The 18,968-nt window shown below is 43.5% G+C and overlaps 1 protein-coding gene across 12 annotated transcripts in view; it reads right to left on the reverse strand.

Annotated features, from left to right (window-relative positions):
* Positions 1–18,968, reverse strand: part of CADPS2 (calcium dependent secretion activator 2) — a 449,851-nt gene that overhangs the window by 119,053 nt on the left and 311,830 nt on the right. For all 12 annotated transcript variants that reach the window (XM_072764916.1, XM_072764924.1, XM_072764914.1 and 9 more), the window contains exons 10-13: positions 14,481–14,589; positions 13,310–13,510; positions 4,672–4,808; positions 3,246–3,433 (exon numbers count right to left, since the gene is read on the reverse strand). In XM_072764916.1, coding sequence (XP_072621017.1) covers positions 3,246–3,433; positions 4,672–4,808; positions 13,310–13,510; positions 14,481–14,589 — 635 coding nt within the window. The remainder of the gene's footprint in view (positions 1–3,245; positions 3,434–4,671; positions 4,809–13,309; positions 13,511–14,480; positions 14,590–18,968) is intronic.

Raw genomic sequence — 18,968 nt, forward strand, 5'->3', positions numbered from 1 at the left:
ACCCAGAGGCACCTGAAAATGGGCACATTCCAGCCTGGAAAACTGATTTCACGCGCACTGTTGAGCATAAAACACACACGAACATACAAACACACCTTAAATCACACTTTACAGTGTACATTATAAAGAAAACAATAGTTTTACAGAATAAAAGTAACTATGGCAACCTACAGGTTCAAATCAGGCTGCCTCCAAGGCAGCGGTTTCCAGGTGCCTCAGTAACTTTCCATTAAAATGTGTCTCAAATACATGTTTTGGGAAAGTGTTACCGGGATCTACTTCACGTTCTCTATTTAATTATCCCTTTTGGTATTAAGGACGAAAACCACCTGATCATACAAAATTCTTTGAGGATGTCTGTTTCGCTGCGATCTTATCGTCTCGTGCGTCGGAGTCCTAACCCTGGGAGATGGTCTTTTGACACCAACTGGTCGGGAGGGAGTCAGACAGAAAGGACCAGGAGCCAAGAAACTGGGCTCGTGCAACAGCGGCTCAGGTGGGCTGTCCGTGAGCCACCACGACGGTGCCGCCGCCTGACTGTCCACCCCACCCCCAACAGCGACGTTTGTGGACTCTGCAGATGGTTTAGTTTGGGATCCTGAGAAGCAGGACTTCGATCTGCAGCTTCTCCTCGTTCCCAAGTAAGGCTGAGCTCCGTAGCGAGGTACAAGCCTGAAGAGAAGCTGAGACTAGGCCGGGCTTTACGTCACTGTGGGAGGAGAGGCAGCAACGATGATGGTGTCAGTCCAACAAATACCTACTGTGTGCCCACAACATGCAATGGGGTACATCCCCCTGCAGCGCGTAACGGGTGAGGAGAACCGGCTATTGCCTTCAAAATACCTCAGGAGACAAGCAGGGCCGCGTGTTGGACTCGGCACTCGGTTTGCATGAGCACGTTCATAAGGGAACTCCAGGTAGCAGGTGCGTAGTGTCGGCATTAGCAGAGGGCTCCTTCGAGGAGTTTTATGACCTCCGACTACCACAAACTTGCAAACAGACATTAGGCGGAGAATTGCGAGTTGCCTGGGGTAAAGGTTACGCAGGGACGGATACTCGGAGACAAGTCTGGGTAGGGGGGAAAGAACCACATTGGGAAAGCTCTAATCTGTAGTTCTGGAGGCGACTGCTGGAGTTCGGAGGGTGCCCCGGCAACGACCGAGGCCACCCCGAGAGGTGCTGCAAAGGCGGAAGGCGGCAGCAGCAACGCACGGGGCCGAGGAGGTGGAGGGAAGATGCATGAAGACGACCAGGCCAGGAATGAAGTGATGTTAACACTGGTGCAGTCATTCGTTCATTCTTGGAAAGTTTGCTGAACACTTACTTTGTGCCACGGGTGTTACTTTTTCCCAGGCACCCTAACAGCCAAAAAAGGGACAGGAGCTGCTTTAGTGAGATGATGGACTTAAATTTTTTTGAAAACATTTGTTTATTTTGGAGGAGGTTGGAGGGGCGGAGGGAGAGGAGAGATTCCCAAGTAGAACCCGTGCGAGCCCGACGCAGGGCTTGATCCCAAGACCCTGAGATCATGACCTGGGCCGAAGTGGAGAGCTGGATGCTGAACCCACTGAGCGGCCCGGGTGCCCCAAGATGTGGACTTAATTTTATACCCAGAGAGTTCAAAGTGCCGGGACATTCAGGCTGTCAACTGTCGACAGGGTCAGTCTAGGAGAGCGACTGGTTTGGAATCATCTGTATAGAGGCAGCTCACTGGGGCTGCGGAAAGGGGCAAGACCACCGAAGTACGACTTTTCTGTAAAGTAGAAACGTTCTCAGGGCAGAGCAAGTTCAGGAACAGATGTGAGGAAAGGACGCTACTGCCCTCGGGCATCTGGAGGAACAAAAATTGTCAGCAAAGAGATGGTCGAGAATAACCGAGAGGGCGCCGAGGTGAGATGGTGCTGCCTCGGGAGGCACGCGCGGCTCCGCAGGCACGAGGTCCGGAGCGCCAGCTCTCCGATGGGAGTGAGGAGGGAAGCTGCCAACGGGCTACGGAGGAGGCTGTCGCTGCGTCTACGTCAGGAAGCCGGGGATGGACAGAGATGGGTGTTCGGTGCGGAAGAGAGAGCAATGCCAGGTGGCTTCAGGGCGTGAGTGTGTATACGTGAGGGATCGTTGTTCATGAGACCCAGAGAGAGGCGGAGACCCAGGCCAAGGGAGCAGCAGGCTCCCCACGGGGACCCGACGCGGGACTCGATCCCGGGACCCGGGGTCACGGCCTGGGCCCAAGGCGGCCGCCGCGCCGCGGAGCCCCCGGATAACAGTATTTTAGACAATGCCGGTTGCCCCGCAGCTCCTGAGGGTCCACGTGCCAGGCACTGTCCCGAGTCCCTGGTGCACGTTCACGCACTGGGTCTGACACACGCTACGCTGCATGGGTCTCGCAGGCGGGGGGCTCCGACACGACGGCATCAGGAGGCTAGCCTCGCCTGCCACCGCCGAGGCGTGTTTCCTGGAACCCGGGCAGCCGGACCTCACAGCCCTCAAGTGCCCTGTGACGCCGTGAGGCTGGCAAAAACTTACGCAGGCTCGTCGGAAGAAAGGAAAAATGAAAGGAGCGGGAGGGCATAATGGTGGGAACAGCCCAAAGGGGGAGGGAGAAAGGGCGCCTGCCTAGTGGGAGGAACCCCAGTAAAGGGTCCCTGGGAAGAGAGGGGCTGAGACGTGGAGAGATTTTGAGCTTCGAGGAACACGGGTGTGGGAACCCGCCTCGGGGGATATTTTTACCCTGTGGGCTCCGAACCAAAAGGGGGCCCTTCTTCCTAGAGTACAGGTGAGGGAGAGGGCTGAGAGGCGACTCCACAGAAACCTCCTCATCTCTGTTGCTTTATCAGTGGAAGCTTCCGCCGCGGTGGAAAAGCAAGAACCCGCAGGTGGACCCGGGCCTATCAACGAGCCTCACCCAGACGTGCGTGTGCACAACAACGGGCTACAGAGGACACTTCAGCTGTGCAGACCCTAGAACTCGGTGGTACCTAAGAACCAGAAGGCAACTTCTGATCTCATAGACATTCTCTTCCTTTCTCTTTCAAGTGGCTTTAACGGCAAAAAGAAACATAAAGTGCAGCCCACCTAAATCAACAAGCATATTGATGTACATTTTCCTTTGTGGGTTTTTTTTCCCGCCTCTTGCGAGAAGTGTTTGCTATTTAAAATCTGTTACTAGGTGATCGTGGCCAAGCACATTTTTCTCTCTTCCCCAGTCAACCCTACACATTTCACTGTGTGTTTGCAAGTAAAAATACCTGTTGCCGTGCACGTGAGAGGCGCAGAATGCAAAGCTGTAATGGAGCAGGGTCGGGTCAATGACAGCACCATTTTCTGAATGTTCCATCAGCTCCGTAAGGTAGCAGAGATGTCTGTGACAGCCTCTCACACCGTAACGGGCGCAGTACTCATCCAACACAAAGACTTGGCCAGGGCTGAACCAACCCTGCAAGAGAGAAAAAATATATATTTTTTCCCTTTCTGTACTAGGATTGATTTGCTTTTCTGTAGGCACTCTTTTTTTTTTTTTAAGATTTTATTTATTCATGAGAGACACAGATACAGAGAGACAGAGAGGCAGAGACACAGGCAGAGGAAGAAGCAGGCTCCCTGCAGGGAACCTGATGCAGGACTTGATCCCGGGCCCTGAGCCACTTGGGCGTCCTCTTTGATATTAGAAGCAGCTGCATCCAAGTGTCTTTTGACAATTCTTTGTTATTATTAGTGGCATGTTTACGTTATTTCCATAAAGCTAACGTCCAATTCGGACCTGACCTGGGGCCCTGGTGACCTAGTGCCATGCTCCCTTCACTGCCACGGCGCGGGCAACCCGCTTTCCTCCACGGTCATTCAAAATTAGCCAATTTTACTCAGAGTATCTAAACTGTCCGTCACAAACAGTCACGTTCTGAAAAACTTCAATCCCCGTGTGCATCACTTAAGAAGACGATGGTTAAAGGGGGCACGTCAGTGAAATCGCCTCGTTGCCAGACGCGTTTTATAAAGTGAACTAAGAAAATACCAGCTGCGCCTAGAGGTGGCCAATGCCCGCAGCGCGAGGAGGGTAGCGCCCCTTCAAAATGCGAACTGTACTTTACATCCCAGCTTTGGGCTGGTTTCGACACACAGAGAGCTGCAGTTCAGCTACGTGATCCGCCCCCCCCTTTTTTTTTAAGGAATTCAAATGATCTCTGGAAGGTTCAATGAAACCGAAGATTTCCTGTGTCATACGGTTTCTCCACTGTCTCCTTCCCCCAGCACTAGGCTGTGCTCCAGGAACAAAAGAGAGAAACGGAAGAGATCAACGTTTGCTGAGAATGTAAACCATAAAACGTCGCACAGGTGTTAGTGAATCTCATCTCAGAGGTGTGTGTGGTTTTGTCTTGTTTTGACCTTCATTAAAGCCTTTATTTTCATTCAGCCTTCTCTGGAGGGACTGACGGACCACGATTCCGCGTCCGCTGGAGTCTACTCTCCTGTCTATTGAGTGGCACAGCAGTGGTCTTCAAGTGTATAATTTTCAAATTGGGAAGCAATCGATCGGAATCCTTCATCCCTAACTCCCCACTACAGTTATTAAAGGAGTCAGGAATAAAATGCCGCTTCATAACAAGTGTTTCTCACTTTAAGAAAATCTTTCATTCTAACCTATAGCACACCGGAGAGAGAGAGACTTGTACTCACCAAGCAAGAGTAGGAGTCATTGAGCCTGTGATCTAAAGTCTGCCTCTGGAGTATTCTAAAAAGGAAGGCGTGGTCAAGCTTGCAAGGATTGGCAGAAATAAACTCATCCATACCATGTTTCTGAAAACGGTCTGCATCTGTAAATTCAGGAAAGCGCGTTATAATACATTTATTTCTCTGGCTTAACGATGGGCAAATACAGATTTTGGGACACAAAATGCAAAAATGCTTCCTGATAAACAGATGACTTTGCGTTACAAAAAATACACTGCCAAGAATTCAGCATATTAATATAAATTGCTATTTTTTTGGACCCCAATGAAAAATGACCTGGAAAAATCTGCAAATCATTTGAAAGGTAGAAATCCCATTTTCCCTCTAAGCAAATTCTAATATCCATCAGTGAAATAATCTTATTTTCTAATTTTAAGAAAAGCAGATGCATTTTAAGTATGTATTTATAGAAGGAACTGACTGGAAAAGAACTCAGATCTACTCATAAAAAACAGCAAGGATAGCTAGAAGCTTGCTTTCCAAATGGCAAACTGGGGCAGAAATGAACACACAGGCTTCTGTTGGACCACTTCCAGTCTTTTTTTTTTTTTTTTTTTTTAGTCTTTAATGGGACCAACCTTAATGTAGAAATGGCAATGAATGCTCTCAAGCTTCAAGCTTAAGAGACATAAAAAAAGGGAGCATCATGTTTGTGCAAATATGCAGACAAAGCATAACGTCCCAAATGGCACTTCAATCAAAGGTCCAAATTTATTGTTCTTTACAGATTGCATCTTTCAACGCCTGTCGACCCTGCGGGTTTATCAAAAGGCAAGCTTTTACGATTGCTTTCATTAATGGTATGTTTTGTCAAAGTCTTCAATGTGAGTTAGTTACTCAGCATAGAGAGAAAAAGCCGTATACCACCCAAAAGGAGTGCTGGGGTGTTACGACATTAGCTCTGCTAGAAGCGCAGCGCGCATCGGGCAAGCAATCAGTTATCAGGATGAAAGCGGACTCTCCTGACAATGGTAGAGCTCAGGCCCCATTGTTCTTTAAAATTCACAGATAGATCTCGCTCTGGTCATTACAAGAAGTGGCGCCCTAAATGTGAGCTAAATGTAGTTTTTAAAACCTATATGGGTACAATCCTAAAATTGCAAAGGAAAAGAGACAAAAGTTTATTGATTAAACGCAATTATAGAGTCAGGCTCATAATAAAACTCAATATCGATCTGTGGACATGATGCTAACATAATCAGTCACATTTAGATATTTAGCCCAGATCATATTGATCCTATGTCAAGTTCAACTTTCAGCCATATTTGCGGATGGAAGAACTATGTAATTCAAGCTGAAGGGTCTTCAGAATCACATTTAAGAAAAAAAAAGATCTCACACCAGTGACAGATATCAAAAGGTGAATGTAGCAAGTAAGCAAGGAGTGGGCATCCACTGAGGATGTGAGGTCTGGGGTTAGGATCTACGGAGAAATTGGCGTACGTATGTATATTCCTTTACATTTACTAATTATCTGACTGATTAAGTGCATTACATGAGATGAATTAGTATTAACTGGATGAACACTAAATGTTATTAAACTGCTTTTCCTGAACTGAGAAATGAGACAATTCAACTTGTCTGGTATTTTTATTCTTATGTCTGATAGTCTTTCAAAAGAAAGTCTTTCAAAGTTACATTTATGATAGTGTGAAATAATATCACGAGTACACAGAATACTGAAAAACTCAAGGCACATATGGTATAAAGCTGTTATTCTGTATCCTAAATAATCTCAGAATCTTCATTTCAGTAAAAAAGCTTTTAGTAACACCTTTAGGAAATCACTACTTTTATAAAACACTGCTAAATTTTACTCATTATTTCTTTCACCAGGGAAGGTCGTAACAAGAAGCCAAAAATAACACCCATTAATGGCTTATCTGTTGAGAATAGGATATATAAGAAATTTCACAGAAAATCCAGAATTCTTTTATTCTACAAAATACATTATATACATAAATATTACAGTGTATTCTACATAGTTCTTTTTTTTTTTACTTCTACTTTTTATAAAGGTTTACAAAGGCAAAATTTTTATTTTAAAGCAATGGATACATAGTCTTTAAGTAAAATCTACATGTTCCTGAAAAAAATGAATCTATGGTTCGTTTCTATAATTAAATCATATATTAAAAAATGAATTTACCTTACGAAGTGTTTTCTTCATGAAATATAACTCTAAACTACATATTTGCTATGTGTCAAGCCCTTCAGTATCACACACACAAATGAAAAAATTACTTTGCCAATGATTTCCTTTAGCGTAAAAATATTCATAATAGCAATTTAAGTCACAAAAACAGACTCTATATTGACAGTGATAAAATAAGTAGGCAAACAAAATTCTACTAAAAAAAAACCCTACAATCTCTCTGGGGCTTTAACTTTATGAAAGTGAAATATATTTTTAGGGATTATCCCATCTTCAAAACACAGGCTGTAAGGACTAAGCATCTCTCTTTTTATGTCTGTCTGATAAGCAGAATTTAAAATATTTTAGGCAAATATACTTTACCATGCACCATTGATTCATTAGTTTCCATGAATTTATGAAGACATACATTTTGAAAAAGCAATGGATTTGATCTCCTTGTGTGAGAAAGCTTTCACCTTAAGATCCTCTCAGGATAGGAAAACATCTATTGTTAAAATATTACCTAGTTTCTTATTTCTGTAAAATACTATTTTCATATAGTATTCTCTTGGCATAATATATCTACATCTACTCTTAGAAAATAAAGTGATACCATCTGGATCAAATGAATTGTCCTTTCAATTACATAGCCAAATGCAAGGCTTGGAGAGTTGCTTTAAAACTGAGTTATACTCGATTATCTTCAATTAATGTTTATTAAAACACAAAATTACGGTGACTAGTTTTAAAAGAAAAATTATTCATGGCACTAATCAAATGTTCAGTGATAATGACGAATCTTAGTTCAGTTTGTTTTCTGAAATGATTTAAGAAAATTACCAGAAGAAACCAACAAGATATGAGCTTGAACAATGAACTGCAAAACTGTCATAAATTGTGATGATTAACCTATGGACTAACTACAGATGTGGGACATGGTAATTGAGGATACTGGTGGAGAGTTTCTATGGTAACAGTTGGATATATGCTCCGGCGTCTTTAGGTGGTACTGTCACCAGGTGTGGTAAAAGTGGATGGAATAAGACCCAAATTGAGAAAGATTATTATTTGCTATAGATTTATGGAATTATGGAGGCTTATTCAAATGGAACCTGAAAATTTAAATTTTTCATTAGGGTAACAGCTGTTGGAAGTCAAGAGGAAAGAATAAGTAGGCTGACGGTACCAATTTAAACAGTTACCTCGGGCTGGAAAACAGCTAGCCTACAAAACAACGTGAGGACTATTAGCAGGCCGGTAGGACCCCCGTGGCGTGTGGGAGGGGGGCTTCTGGTGGGAGCACAGTCGGCCCCTGGGTGCTCAAGAATCCAAGCCCCAAGGACAGGCATCTAAGTCACAGTGCCGAATGTGAGATGGGCAAAAATTTAACTGAAATGTTTGTTCTTCCTTTGCAACTAATTCTAAGGATGCTGCCTTTTTTTTTTTTCCTGCTCCTTGTATTGAGAAAAATTAGGAATAAAATACAGAAGAGGAAAAGGGAGTGGGGAAGAGGCAAATGGGACACAGCGGGAGAGGAGGTGGCCATTCACTTAGCATTCTGAGACCACCCAGATGTCCGGGCCTGGGACTCAAGAACCAAAAAGGACTGTGAAGAAGGTGCTGCTGCCTAAGAGCTCACCTGCTCCTCTGCAAAATCCTGAACTAAGCAACATATGAACCTTCTGAAATACAATAACTTGGTTTAAAATTATCCTGTGGTTAAGAGTCTGCCCATTGCTGCATTTACCCATACCCACATCTCATTTTATTTTCCTTTTAGCTCAAACTCTCATTAAGCTTGAAAATTCACAAGAAGTTAAACATGGTGCAGAGAGGACCTCTTGTCTTTTGATAGCACCCATGCAGCCAGTAACAGGAAGTTTCAAAATTTTAGATTATCTTGGTTGGCATTTTTTGTTTTATGTACATATGTTTTATGCTGAACACCAAAGAGAAATGTCAATACTTGCGTTAATTAGGAGTTTGTTCACACCTCTATTATTGACCCAAATAATTTCTTAGCTTGTTTTTGTTAAATTGACTAAAAACGGATGTATGAATTTACACATCTTGCTTTATGGTGGCAAATAACAAGTATTTTCACATGATGACAATTTTAATCAACACATACATAGAATCATAAGCAAAGTAAGCAAAGTAAACCAACATTCAACATGTATTTGAAATAATATATTTGATGTATAGTAAAATATACCTGTGAAGTGTGAAGTGTAATTACTAGATCAATCAAGAAAATAAGCTAAAAAATTGAAATGTAAGTTTATATACCTATTGAAGAATTTTTTTTAACAATTTGACTTTAAAAGAAGGTAACTTTTCTGGTTCATTTTTGACTTTTTTTTTTTACTTTTAGAAGTCAACTAGTACTCTGTTGTATTATGTTACATACATATTGTATTACATTCTATACATAAGAGAGAAAAATGAAAAACAGGTGCTTTGCATAGTAAAGGATAGTTTAACCGAAGAATGTCTGGCAAAAGGCAATGCACAGTTTGGCAGAAAATTTGTATAGCGAGCAGACCCCTACCCTACCCATTCAGTTTACCATTTGCTTAGAATTTCTAAATATCCTGAAAGTGTAAGAAAGAGGGAAGTTGAGTAGATTCATGTATCAGAAAAATCTATAAATACATATTATTTATATCCTAAAACAGATAATAAGGTTGTCTTCAGATAAGGTAGACTTTAAAAATTGTTTTGTTCTATCTCTAAACAATTAATGTGTTTAGTTTTTAAGAGTTTTATAACATAGATAATTCATAAAACAGAGGAAGTGGATTAGTAACCAGTCCCTTTACTTTAACTCACCTACTGTGAATAGTTTAGGTATAATTTTAGCGATATTTATAAAATTTTAACATAGTTAAAATATCGCATAACAATTTAGCATTTTTCCACTTAACATTACTATTTTTTTTTCTTTTTTTGCATATCAACTTTATAGCCCTTACATTTATGCCCACATGAATGGTAGATATTAGGTTGTTTCTACTTTTCTGTTGTGGCAAAAATAGGCTTTTGTTTCATAAATGGTAAAGTTAACCTAAATATTCTGGGATTGCCTAGAAAGGAGGAGGCTGGCATTGTAAACAAGATCATGAAATTTCTTCAAAAATCATATAATTTTTTAGTACAATGAAGCAAAAAAAAAAAATCATGAAAATACTTACCCTTACCAGCTATAGGTCAGCAAGGAATGAAAAAGCATATTAAATGGATTAGGAGCATATTGATTTCTGTAGCTATCAACAGAAATTTCATATTATTTCCTTACTTTCTACTAATGACTCTAAAAGTTGTTCTTCCTAGAGATGATCAAAAGAGAAGAAAAAGAAATGCTGTGGAGGTCCCAGAAGGCCAAGGGCTAACTGCTCTCTGGAGAAGTCCAATGGCTTCTCTGAGAGAGGTCAAGATCAGTATTCTCATTCAATGAGGCAGAAACACATTTTTCCTCCTTCTTCCTCACCTTCCTTTTTAAAGAAACATAAAATAGCAGTCTGCTGTGATAGAAAACTTTACTAAAAGCCTGGAATACAAGAAAGCTGTCGTTAACCTAACAAGTTTGGATTTTTTACAAGTGAATCGAAGGGCAGGAAAACCCCATTCCACTTAGCCTAATGGACACGACACGGCTCTGACAACAGGCTGACATCTGATAGCAGAACGGTTTTGTGAGAGAGGTTACATGGCTCTTTGAATCAGCTCATTAGTAGATCTTATATCTGTTAATTCTGAATCGTGTAGTTACGGCCTTAATGTCCTGGGCCAGTGGTTCCTGACCACTTGCCAGCACACAAGACGGATGGTATCCAAGACCTCAGTGCACCCCTTGGGTGTTTCCTGCCCTTAGGATATTAAAAAATACTGACACACAAATCAATGAGGAAATCTTATCCTAAAAATAATTTTCAAGGTACTATAACTCAGTGGTTGTCAAATGAGGGTGTTTCTAGCTCATCTTTTACTCTGGCCCCCAGAACATTTGGCACTGTCTGGAGATATTTTTGGTTATCAGACTGGGAGGAGGGGGTGGTCTGCTACTGGCATCTAGCAGTGGAAGCCAGGGATGAAGCTAAGCATCCTACTAAACCACAGCACAGCCCTCCTGCCAACCCTTGAAACGAAGCATTATCTGGCCCAAAATGTTACTAGCGCCAGGTTGAAAAATCTCGCTCTAACTTAAAAAAACAATCATTCTGTTTCTTGTCAGGATGCAGTCCCTGAGAAGAGATTTACTTCCTACGTGACACGACAAAAAATTCTGGAAAAAAAAAAAAAAACCACAACCTCCCCACCCCCCCAAAAAAACCCAACAAAAAAACATTAAAAAAAAATAGTTCTCAAAACATGGAGTATCAGGCAACCCAGGAGAGTGATTCCTGACAGATGGGAAACAAAGGAGGTGAGTTGAGGCTCAAGTTAATGCAGGAGAAACTTTCAAGGCTGTGGCACAGGCCTGAGAAGCCCCAGAGCACCCGTGTGCTCGCCCCGTGGGGAAGATGGACGGACAGTTCAGGGAGGTCGGAATGGCTGGAGCCAGCCTGCAAGAAGGCGGTTTGCTCCTGCTGCCTCTTTCTATATTCGGGGGGACACTGACCACCCCCACGTGTGAGGACACTGCCTGCGGCCAGGGAAGAACTCAGCGTAAAGGACGAGAGGGAGCAGTGCCCACACGCACACAGAGCCTGCAATACTGCTTGTTCTCAACAGCCAGTAGGAAGCCTCAAAGCTCATGGGTCGTCAGTCTCTAAGAAGAATCCTGGTCCAGAAACGAGGAAAATTAACCCAAGACTAGACGCCGTTTAGTCCCATCTAACAAAACTTAAGAGTAATACTTGAAAAGATTGAACTGTTTCCGAGTAACTTACCTGTGTCTGAGAATAGAGCTCAAGAACAATTTCATGAAGAAAACTACATCAAGGCACATTATAGGCTGGTTGCTCAACACCAGTGTTAAAGAGAAAATCTTTAATGCAGAAGGAAAAAAGACACATTATATACCGAGGAACACACAAAAATGAGCATATTTCTCAATATTAAAAGAAAAAGGTGTTAGAGCAGGAGGCAAAATCCTTAAAGCACCAGAAGAATTTTTTTTTTTCAAAATGAAGGTAAATTATTTTTCCATGTATAAGAAAGCCAAAAGAATTAATCACCACCAGACTTGCACATAAGTCAAAAGAAATCCTTCAAGAAGTGAAATATTTTTACAAGACAATGAAGAATTGAAGAATGCTAGAACTGATAACTACTTGGGTAAGTTTATAACAAATATTTTCTCATATTATTTTAATTTCTCTAGAAGATCATTGAATGTGAAAGCAATGATGATAAGAGCAAGACGCTGTGGGGTCTATAACAGGGATAGAAGTAAAATGTAGGACAAGAGTAGTCCAGAGCCCAGAAGGGAGAGATGGAAGTAAACTATTTTAAGATTCATATACGATGCATGTGGAGCTCTACTATCACATGAAGATGGACTGTGGTAGTGGAAAGATGGACATTTAAACCCTGAAACACAAAGGCCCTGGACTTGAGCTCATGTTCCATCTTCAATTATTTGGCTTAATGTGCTATGAAGATGCCTGGATATGATAGTGAAAAGGGACTAGTTATTTGATGTATGAACAGAAGAACAAAATAATGCATGTCAAGACATTATCCCCCTGGAGAAGAGGCTTAAGAGTAGAACCTTTTCACTGAGAAGCCAAAAACTGAATTTAAAGTCATAGAAGAACTGACTTATGACACAGGAGACCAGAGAAGCTTTGCAAAGGAGTGCAGCAAGTTACAGCTGGTTTAATGATTATTAAAGCTGGGTTTGAAAATGTTTCTATAATTATTCCATCATTTGTTATTAATCACTTGTAGATTCAAATGAAAAATAACTTTTTAATGATTTAAATTAACATACAAAGGATGACATGAATACTAGATATCTACCTAAAGTTGGCTTGATGACTTACTCTTTTTTACCAATCTACAACAGGAAACAGCGCTATTATCCTTTAGAACGCTTAAGAACCACCCTAGGAAGTGATGGTCCACCATTGTGGTGTCCCAGAGTCCTATCAAAGACTATTTGACTTCACAATACTTTCCCTATTTTTATAGCACACGTAAGTTAAAATAATAAGTTAAGAAAAATTTTATTGAAGTTTTGGAGAATTTTCTTATGTGTTCTTGAGATTCACAGATACACCCCAGTGCTTGGCAAATTCATGACTAAAACCCCAGGCAACATCTACTCCAGATCCGTGTGAAAAATTAGAGAGCTGATTCTATGGCTACTAATACAAATGATTTTTATTCAATTAGGAATTCGTTAATAATATAAACTATGATACTGAATAAATGTGTCTCAATTTTATATCTTATTAAGGTTATTAATTGATAATCAAATTATTTTTCAACAAAACTTACAAAGCTGAGCATCTGCATGGAGAGTTCCTCCTTTAGGATTCAGTTTCTGGGTTTGAATCGCAGGAATGGGTTTGTATGACTGGCCTGTGGCCCTATACATGGCCTGAACCCATAATATCCTATCCTGTTCATCATCACTGGCAAATATCACAGTGTCTCCCTCTTTAACTGCATTAAAGAACATCTGACCACCCTGGAGGCCTGTGAAGGAAGAGAGAAAAGTCATTAAAAACTTGCATCATTGGCAGACTTCAAGCTCAGTCACTGACCAGTCACGTGGAGGACAATCAGTCTGACATTAGTAACTCAATGCTATTAATAAGAGAAACTTTAAATTTTCCTATCACTTTAAAAATTAAAAACAGCTTAAGGAAACGACCAGTTCATGACACAGTAGTAACATCCTGCAAGCCATACAAACCTAGTCCATAGAAATACACAGCGCAGTGTGCAAGCTCACGCCAGAGAAGACCGTCTGATCTTGTGGCACACTTCTTATTAACCAGCAGGAGAAACATATGGGATTTTAGCAGAAAAGAAATACAGGTAGGGCAAAAACGATACTTGTGTTTGTATGGCATTTTAACCTCTGCAAAATTCTTTCACAAAGAAGGTATTTTGTATTTTTCTGTGACCAGTAACTGTGATCTCTGTATTTATTAAATCTCTGTATTTTTTAATATTGCTTCATTAATTTTCCTAATCTCCACATATTTATTACTTCATTCCCTTGCCAATGTTAGATAGCCACTGTCTAGCATATACCTGGGATTAATATGGAGGTATGGAGAGAATTATAAGAATGTGAGATTGGGGAAAAAATGGGTCAAATATGTAAAATTTCATTTTCCTCTTCTTTCCCTATTTCTATCTCTTGTACCTTTTTGCTTTCCTGTCAAGAAGTTATAGAAGCATTGCTGATATTTCTCACATGATTTTTCCATTACAGTAACTCTTACATATTGCATCCTTGTCCAAAAGATACCAGAAATGAGGAGTTATGGCTAAAGCCAAGTAGCCCTCAGAAAGATACACTCATGAAGTCTTGTCCAGGTACGTAAGTGAAACATGCTCCCTATTCATTCAATGGGGTTTGAAACACAGAACAGGATATTTATGAGGATTTCATCAATACATGAAAGGCAGAGAAAGTGATGTAATTTGGAATTACCTGGGTGGGGATCTGTATAATCCACAGTGTATCCTTCAAGTTGCATTAGTTCTTGAGGTTCAGACTTTTTTTCTCTGTAGCTACACATAGCAAATGTGTACTGGCTAACCTGCACAAGAAAAGGTTTGCAGATTGCTTGCATTACATTTCTTTAACTTTTATTAGAAGACTCTGTCAAAATTTAAAAATCACATGATTTGCTTATAAATTGTTAAATGTTGGCATTTTTCAAAACCTAGCTCAGAGGTTAAAGCACCTTTCACCTGTCAGCTTGCAGTCAGGCCTTCCATGCCTCTGGCCCAGCGTTTCCCAAACCAGTTTCCCAAACCAACCTTCTGTTGGTCAACATTCTATGAGACATTAATAGAAGTACCATAAAAAAAGTGCTTTTGTTAAAAATATGTTTGAGAATCACAGGTATATAAACAGGCTTCTTCTTCTGCGTGTTTTCTCACGGCCTTTAATAGGCTAACTTACTCTGTGAATCTTTAAGACACAACTGGAGCATTCTCAAACTTATATGACCATGGAACTGTATTTTATTTTTTGAGAGAGAACGGGTGTGAGCACGGCGGGGGGAGGGGGAGAGAGCGAGCAAGCGAGCGAGCATCTTAAGCAGGCTCCGTGCTCAGTGCAGAGCCCTGTGGGACCCAGGATATTTAACAAAAACCCCTGGGACCCCTGGACAAGCAGAGCAGGACTGACTCCATTGTGTGCTGCACCCGCCACCTCCTGTATGACCCCCACATGACCTGCTTATGGCTTAGGTGCTGCCCCACCCTAGTCAAGCCCGGGGCACACCCTTACCAGAAATCGGCTCATAAAAATGTAATCCCGCCTTGTGCCCGCCAGAACCGCGCACCAGTCCTGACCAGTGATAGGCCAGTTCGAATGGTCACTACAGGGTGAAGCGTCATTCAATCGGCCGCCTGCGTGTGGACCCGCATGACTGTGCAACTTCCTGCCTATCCCATGGGCCACCGGCCCCTATAAAGCTGCCACGTGCTGCCTCTGAGTCTCGGGGCCCAAGTCCCTGCTCCGCCGTGTCGGTGCACTGGGACCCAGGCTCGAGCTTGGGAGTAAACCCTCGCCCAGGTGCCTCCCGACACCCACGTGCCTCCCACGCCCAGGTGCCTCCCCGACGCCCACGTGCCTCCCCGACGCCCACGTGCCTCCCACGCCCAGGTGCCTCCCACGCCCACGTGCCTCCCACGCCCACGTGCCTCCCTAACGCCCACGTGCCTCCCCGACGCCCACGTGCCTCCCACGCCCAGGTGCCTCCCCGACGCCCACGTGCCTCCCACGCCCAGGTGCCTCCCACGCCCACGTGCCTCCCCGACGCCCAGGTGCCTCCCCGACGCCCACGTGCCTCCCGACGCCCACGTGCCTCCCCGACGCCCACGTGCCCCCCAGTGGTTGTTGGAGCTCCAGGCTTTTGGGTTCAGCTCGGGGTGACCTTAGGGGGAGGCCGCCCTGCGCCAGGCTCCGCGCTCCGGGGAGTCCTCTTGGTCCGCTCCCGCCCTGCCCCTCCTGCCCGCTCACTCCCTCGCTCTCAGATCTTTAAAAAAGGAGAAAGCTACGATGGAACAAGGCAGGATCGGCGTCGCATCACGTTCAGTATATGACAGTGCTTTTGTCTATGCTTGAAATACTTTATATCTTTAGGGAAACCCTCCATTCGGTCTCTTCATGGAATTAGAGGGCTCGGGACGACCTCGTGGCCGTCCGTGTCCGTGAGCGACCGCGCCTCTTCGGAGGGGACGCGCCCGTTCGCCCCCGCGGCCAGGCCCAGGCGGCTTTGCCGCAGTTCCTCGGCTCGACCTCCCGTCCCCTCCCGTCCCGTCCCGTCCCCGCACGCCGCACCCCGCACCCCGTGCTGAGCGTCCCGCGCACCCTCCGAGCAGGTCGCCTGCAGCGTCCTGGGTTCCGTCCGGGGTTCCGTCCCGGCCCGCGGGCGCCTCACGCGGCCCCAACGCCAGCTCCGCGGGGAGAGCGCACGGAGTTCGAGTCCCGGGGCCACGGCTCAGCCCGCGAGGGGCCCCGCCCGACACTGGGGGCTCCGACCCCGCCGCTCCTGCCCACGACGCCGCGTTCCTCTTCCTCCCCGCGGTCCGCCCGGCCGCAGGGCTGCGCTCGGGTCCCCGGCCGCGTCCCTAAGTCCCCTGCCCAGCGGCCCGACGCCCTCCCGTGCCCTTCCTTTGGGCCCCCAGGTCCGGCCGCGGAGGACCGGGAGGCGCCTGTGCCCACGGCCGCCGCAGGGGTGTGAGCCCGCGTCCGCACACCCCACGGGCCTGCGAGCGAGGCCCCCGCCGCCCCAGAGTCCGGCCCACTGACGGGGTCGGGCGGCCGCCCGCGGGTCACGCGGGGGGGGGGGGGGCGGGGGGAGGGGCGAGCCGGCCGCGCGAAGCCACCCCCACCCCCACCCCCACCCGCAGGCCTGGGCGCTACCCGGAGCCCGGATCTGCCCTGGAGCCTGCTGATCCTTGACCCATTTTGGGGGAACTCCCTGCCACCTGGGTTAGGATTCTCCTAACGCTGAGCGTTTCCTCCTATTTTTATCAGCCACTTGCGATTTCTTTTTCTGTGGGTTTATTCATGAAACAAGTCGGCTCGGTTCCTAACGTGTCAGTCATCCAAATCCTTTTTCCTAAACCGGTTTTGCCAAAGACTTACTTCCTTTTCCGAGCACTTGCAAAGAGTATCCTTGCATTTTGTTACTGTTCTCTTTTAATTTTTTCCTCTTTATTATTTCTCCCTTTTGTTTGAAGGGGGAGTTAACTTTATTCTTTCACGAACATTTTAACTCACCTACGACCTTACTCATTTTCAGGTGTTACACGGGGCTGACACACCCAAACGCACGTGTATTCAGGTTTACTCTAAGTTTGCCTTTGCTTCATCTCACAAATTATAGAGAGCATTTTCGTTGCATTTTCGAAATATTTCGGTTCTAAATATTTCTCACATTGGTTAGTTCTTTTCTACACACGAGCTATTTGCCAGTGCGCTTTTAAATTTGGGTCTGCGGTTGCACTTTTCTTACCGAGTTTTAAAGTAATTCCACTGTGACTCGAATGATTCAAATCTTGGTATGGAGACCTGCCCTGCCGCCTAGCACGAGGCCAATTGTTAAAAGAAAGCTTAAAAAGAATGCATCTTCTATGGTTACTGTTCAGCGATTATGTCCCTATATCAGGTTTGCTAATTTGATATTAGTAAAATATTCCACCTGGTTTTCTAATATTTCTGAGGTGTCAGTTACCGAGAGGTATGTTAAAATTTCCTACCAACGTTTTCTGTGAATTCTTCATACTATTCTCTTGAAGGCTGCTTTATATTTTCTGAAGATACATCATCTGACACATACACTGTTATACCTTCTATGTCTGTTCCATATCGCTGGTAAATCATTTCATTTATATCTGTGTAAATTGTTTTTAATCCCCAAAAGGTTTTTTTTTTTTTTTTTGGTTAGTATGTGCCTGAAAATGTTTTCATCTTTTTATTCTCATTAACACTGTGTTCTATTTTAAATTTTTAGTAACACTATACAGTTGGATTTTTAAATCTCCAAGAATCTAATCTTTTAATAGGCAAGTTATATTTGTTATTTTTGGTGATATATTTGCAATCATTTCTATTATTGTACTGTGCTCATTAACACACTTATTTTCCCTCTTATTTTCTGTCTCTATTAAACATTAACAAAATCTCCCCTTTTTTCCAATAGTGCGGAAACTATATGTTCTGTTTTTATTTTTAGTGATTGCTCTCTCAAATCCTGTTGTGTTTTTAACTCATCTGTCCTGAATACGGGGACCTTTGAGTGCTCTAGTATCGTCACCTCCCATCTTATAAATCAGGGCTCGTTTTCGTTAGTTCACCTGGTTTGAGTAATAATTGGTGTGTTAACATTTAGTAAAAGGAAGTATCAAAATATGTTTTCTCATACAGTCAATATTTATAGGAGCCCTTGTCTTTACCGATTTCTGGCCACTACTGTTTCTTGAATCACACTCCATCATTGAGTTCAATTTCCTTCTTTAGTAAAAGCTTTTTGAGTCAGTGTTTATTTTAAAATCGGTCTTTAATTCTCCCTTATGAATGACTGTTTAGTATATATGGTATCTGTATACTGGTATATTAGTATGTATTCAGTATATATGGCATTTCAGGCTAGTCGTCATTCAGCACTTTGAGGACATCATGCCACTGCCCGAAGCTTATATATCCATGTTACCAAGTTTGATGAAAGTCCACGTGTGGTCCCCTTGTAGTTAATTTGCCTTTTCTTTCTGGTTTCTTTTAAATGTTCTCTTTATCTTTGTTATCCTGTTTTAATCTTTAATTTTAAAAAATTTTAAGTAAACTACCCCTGATGTCAGGCTTGAAATCACAACACGAGATCAAGAATCCTGTGCTCTATCAACTAAGCTACTCAGGTGCCCCTGTTATCCTTAGTTTTACTGCGAAATTTTGGGGAGTTTT

Source organism: Vulpes vulpes, chromosome 7 (assembly GCF_048418805.1).
Source record: "Vulpes vulpes isolate BD-2025 chromosome 7, VulVul3, whole genome shotgun sequence".
Taxonomy (NCBI): domain Eukaryota; kingdom Metazoa; phylum Chordata; class Mammalia; order Carnivora; family Canidae; genus Vulpes; species Vulpes vulpes.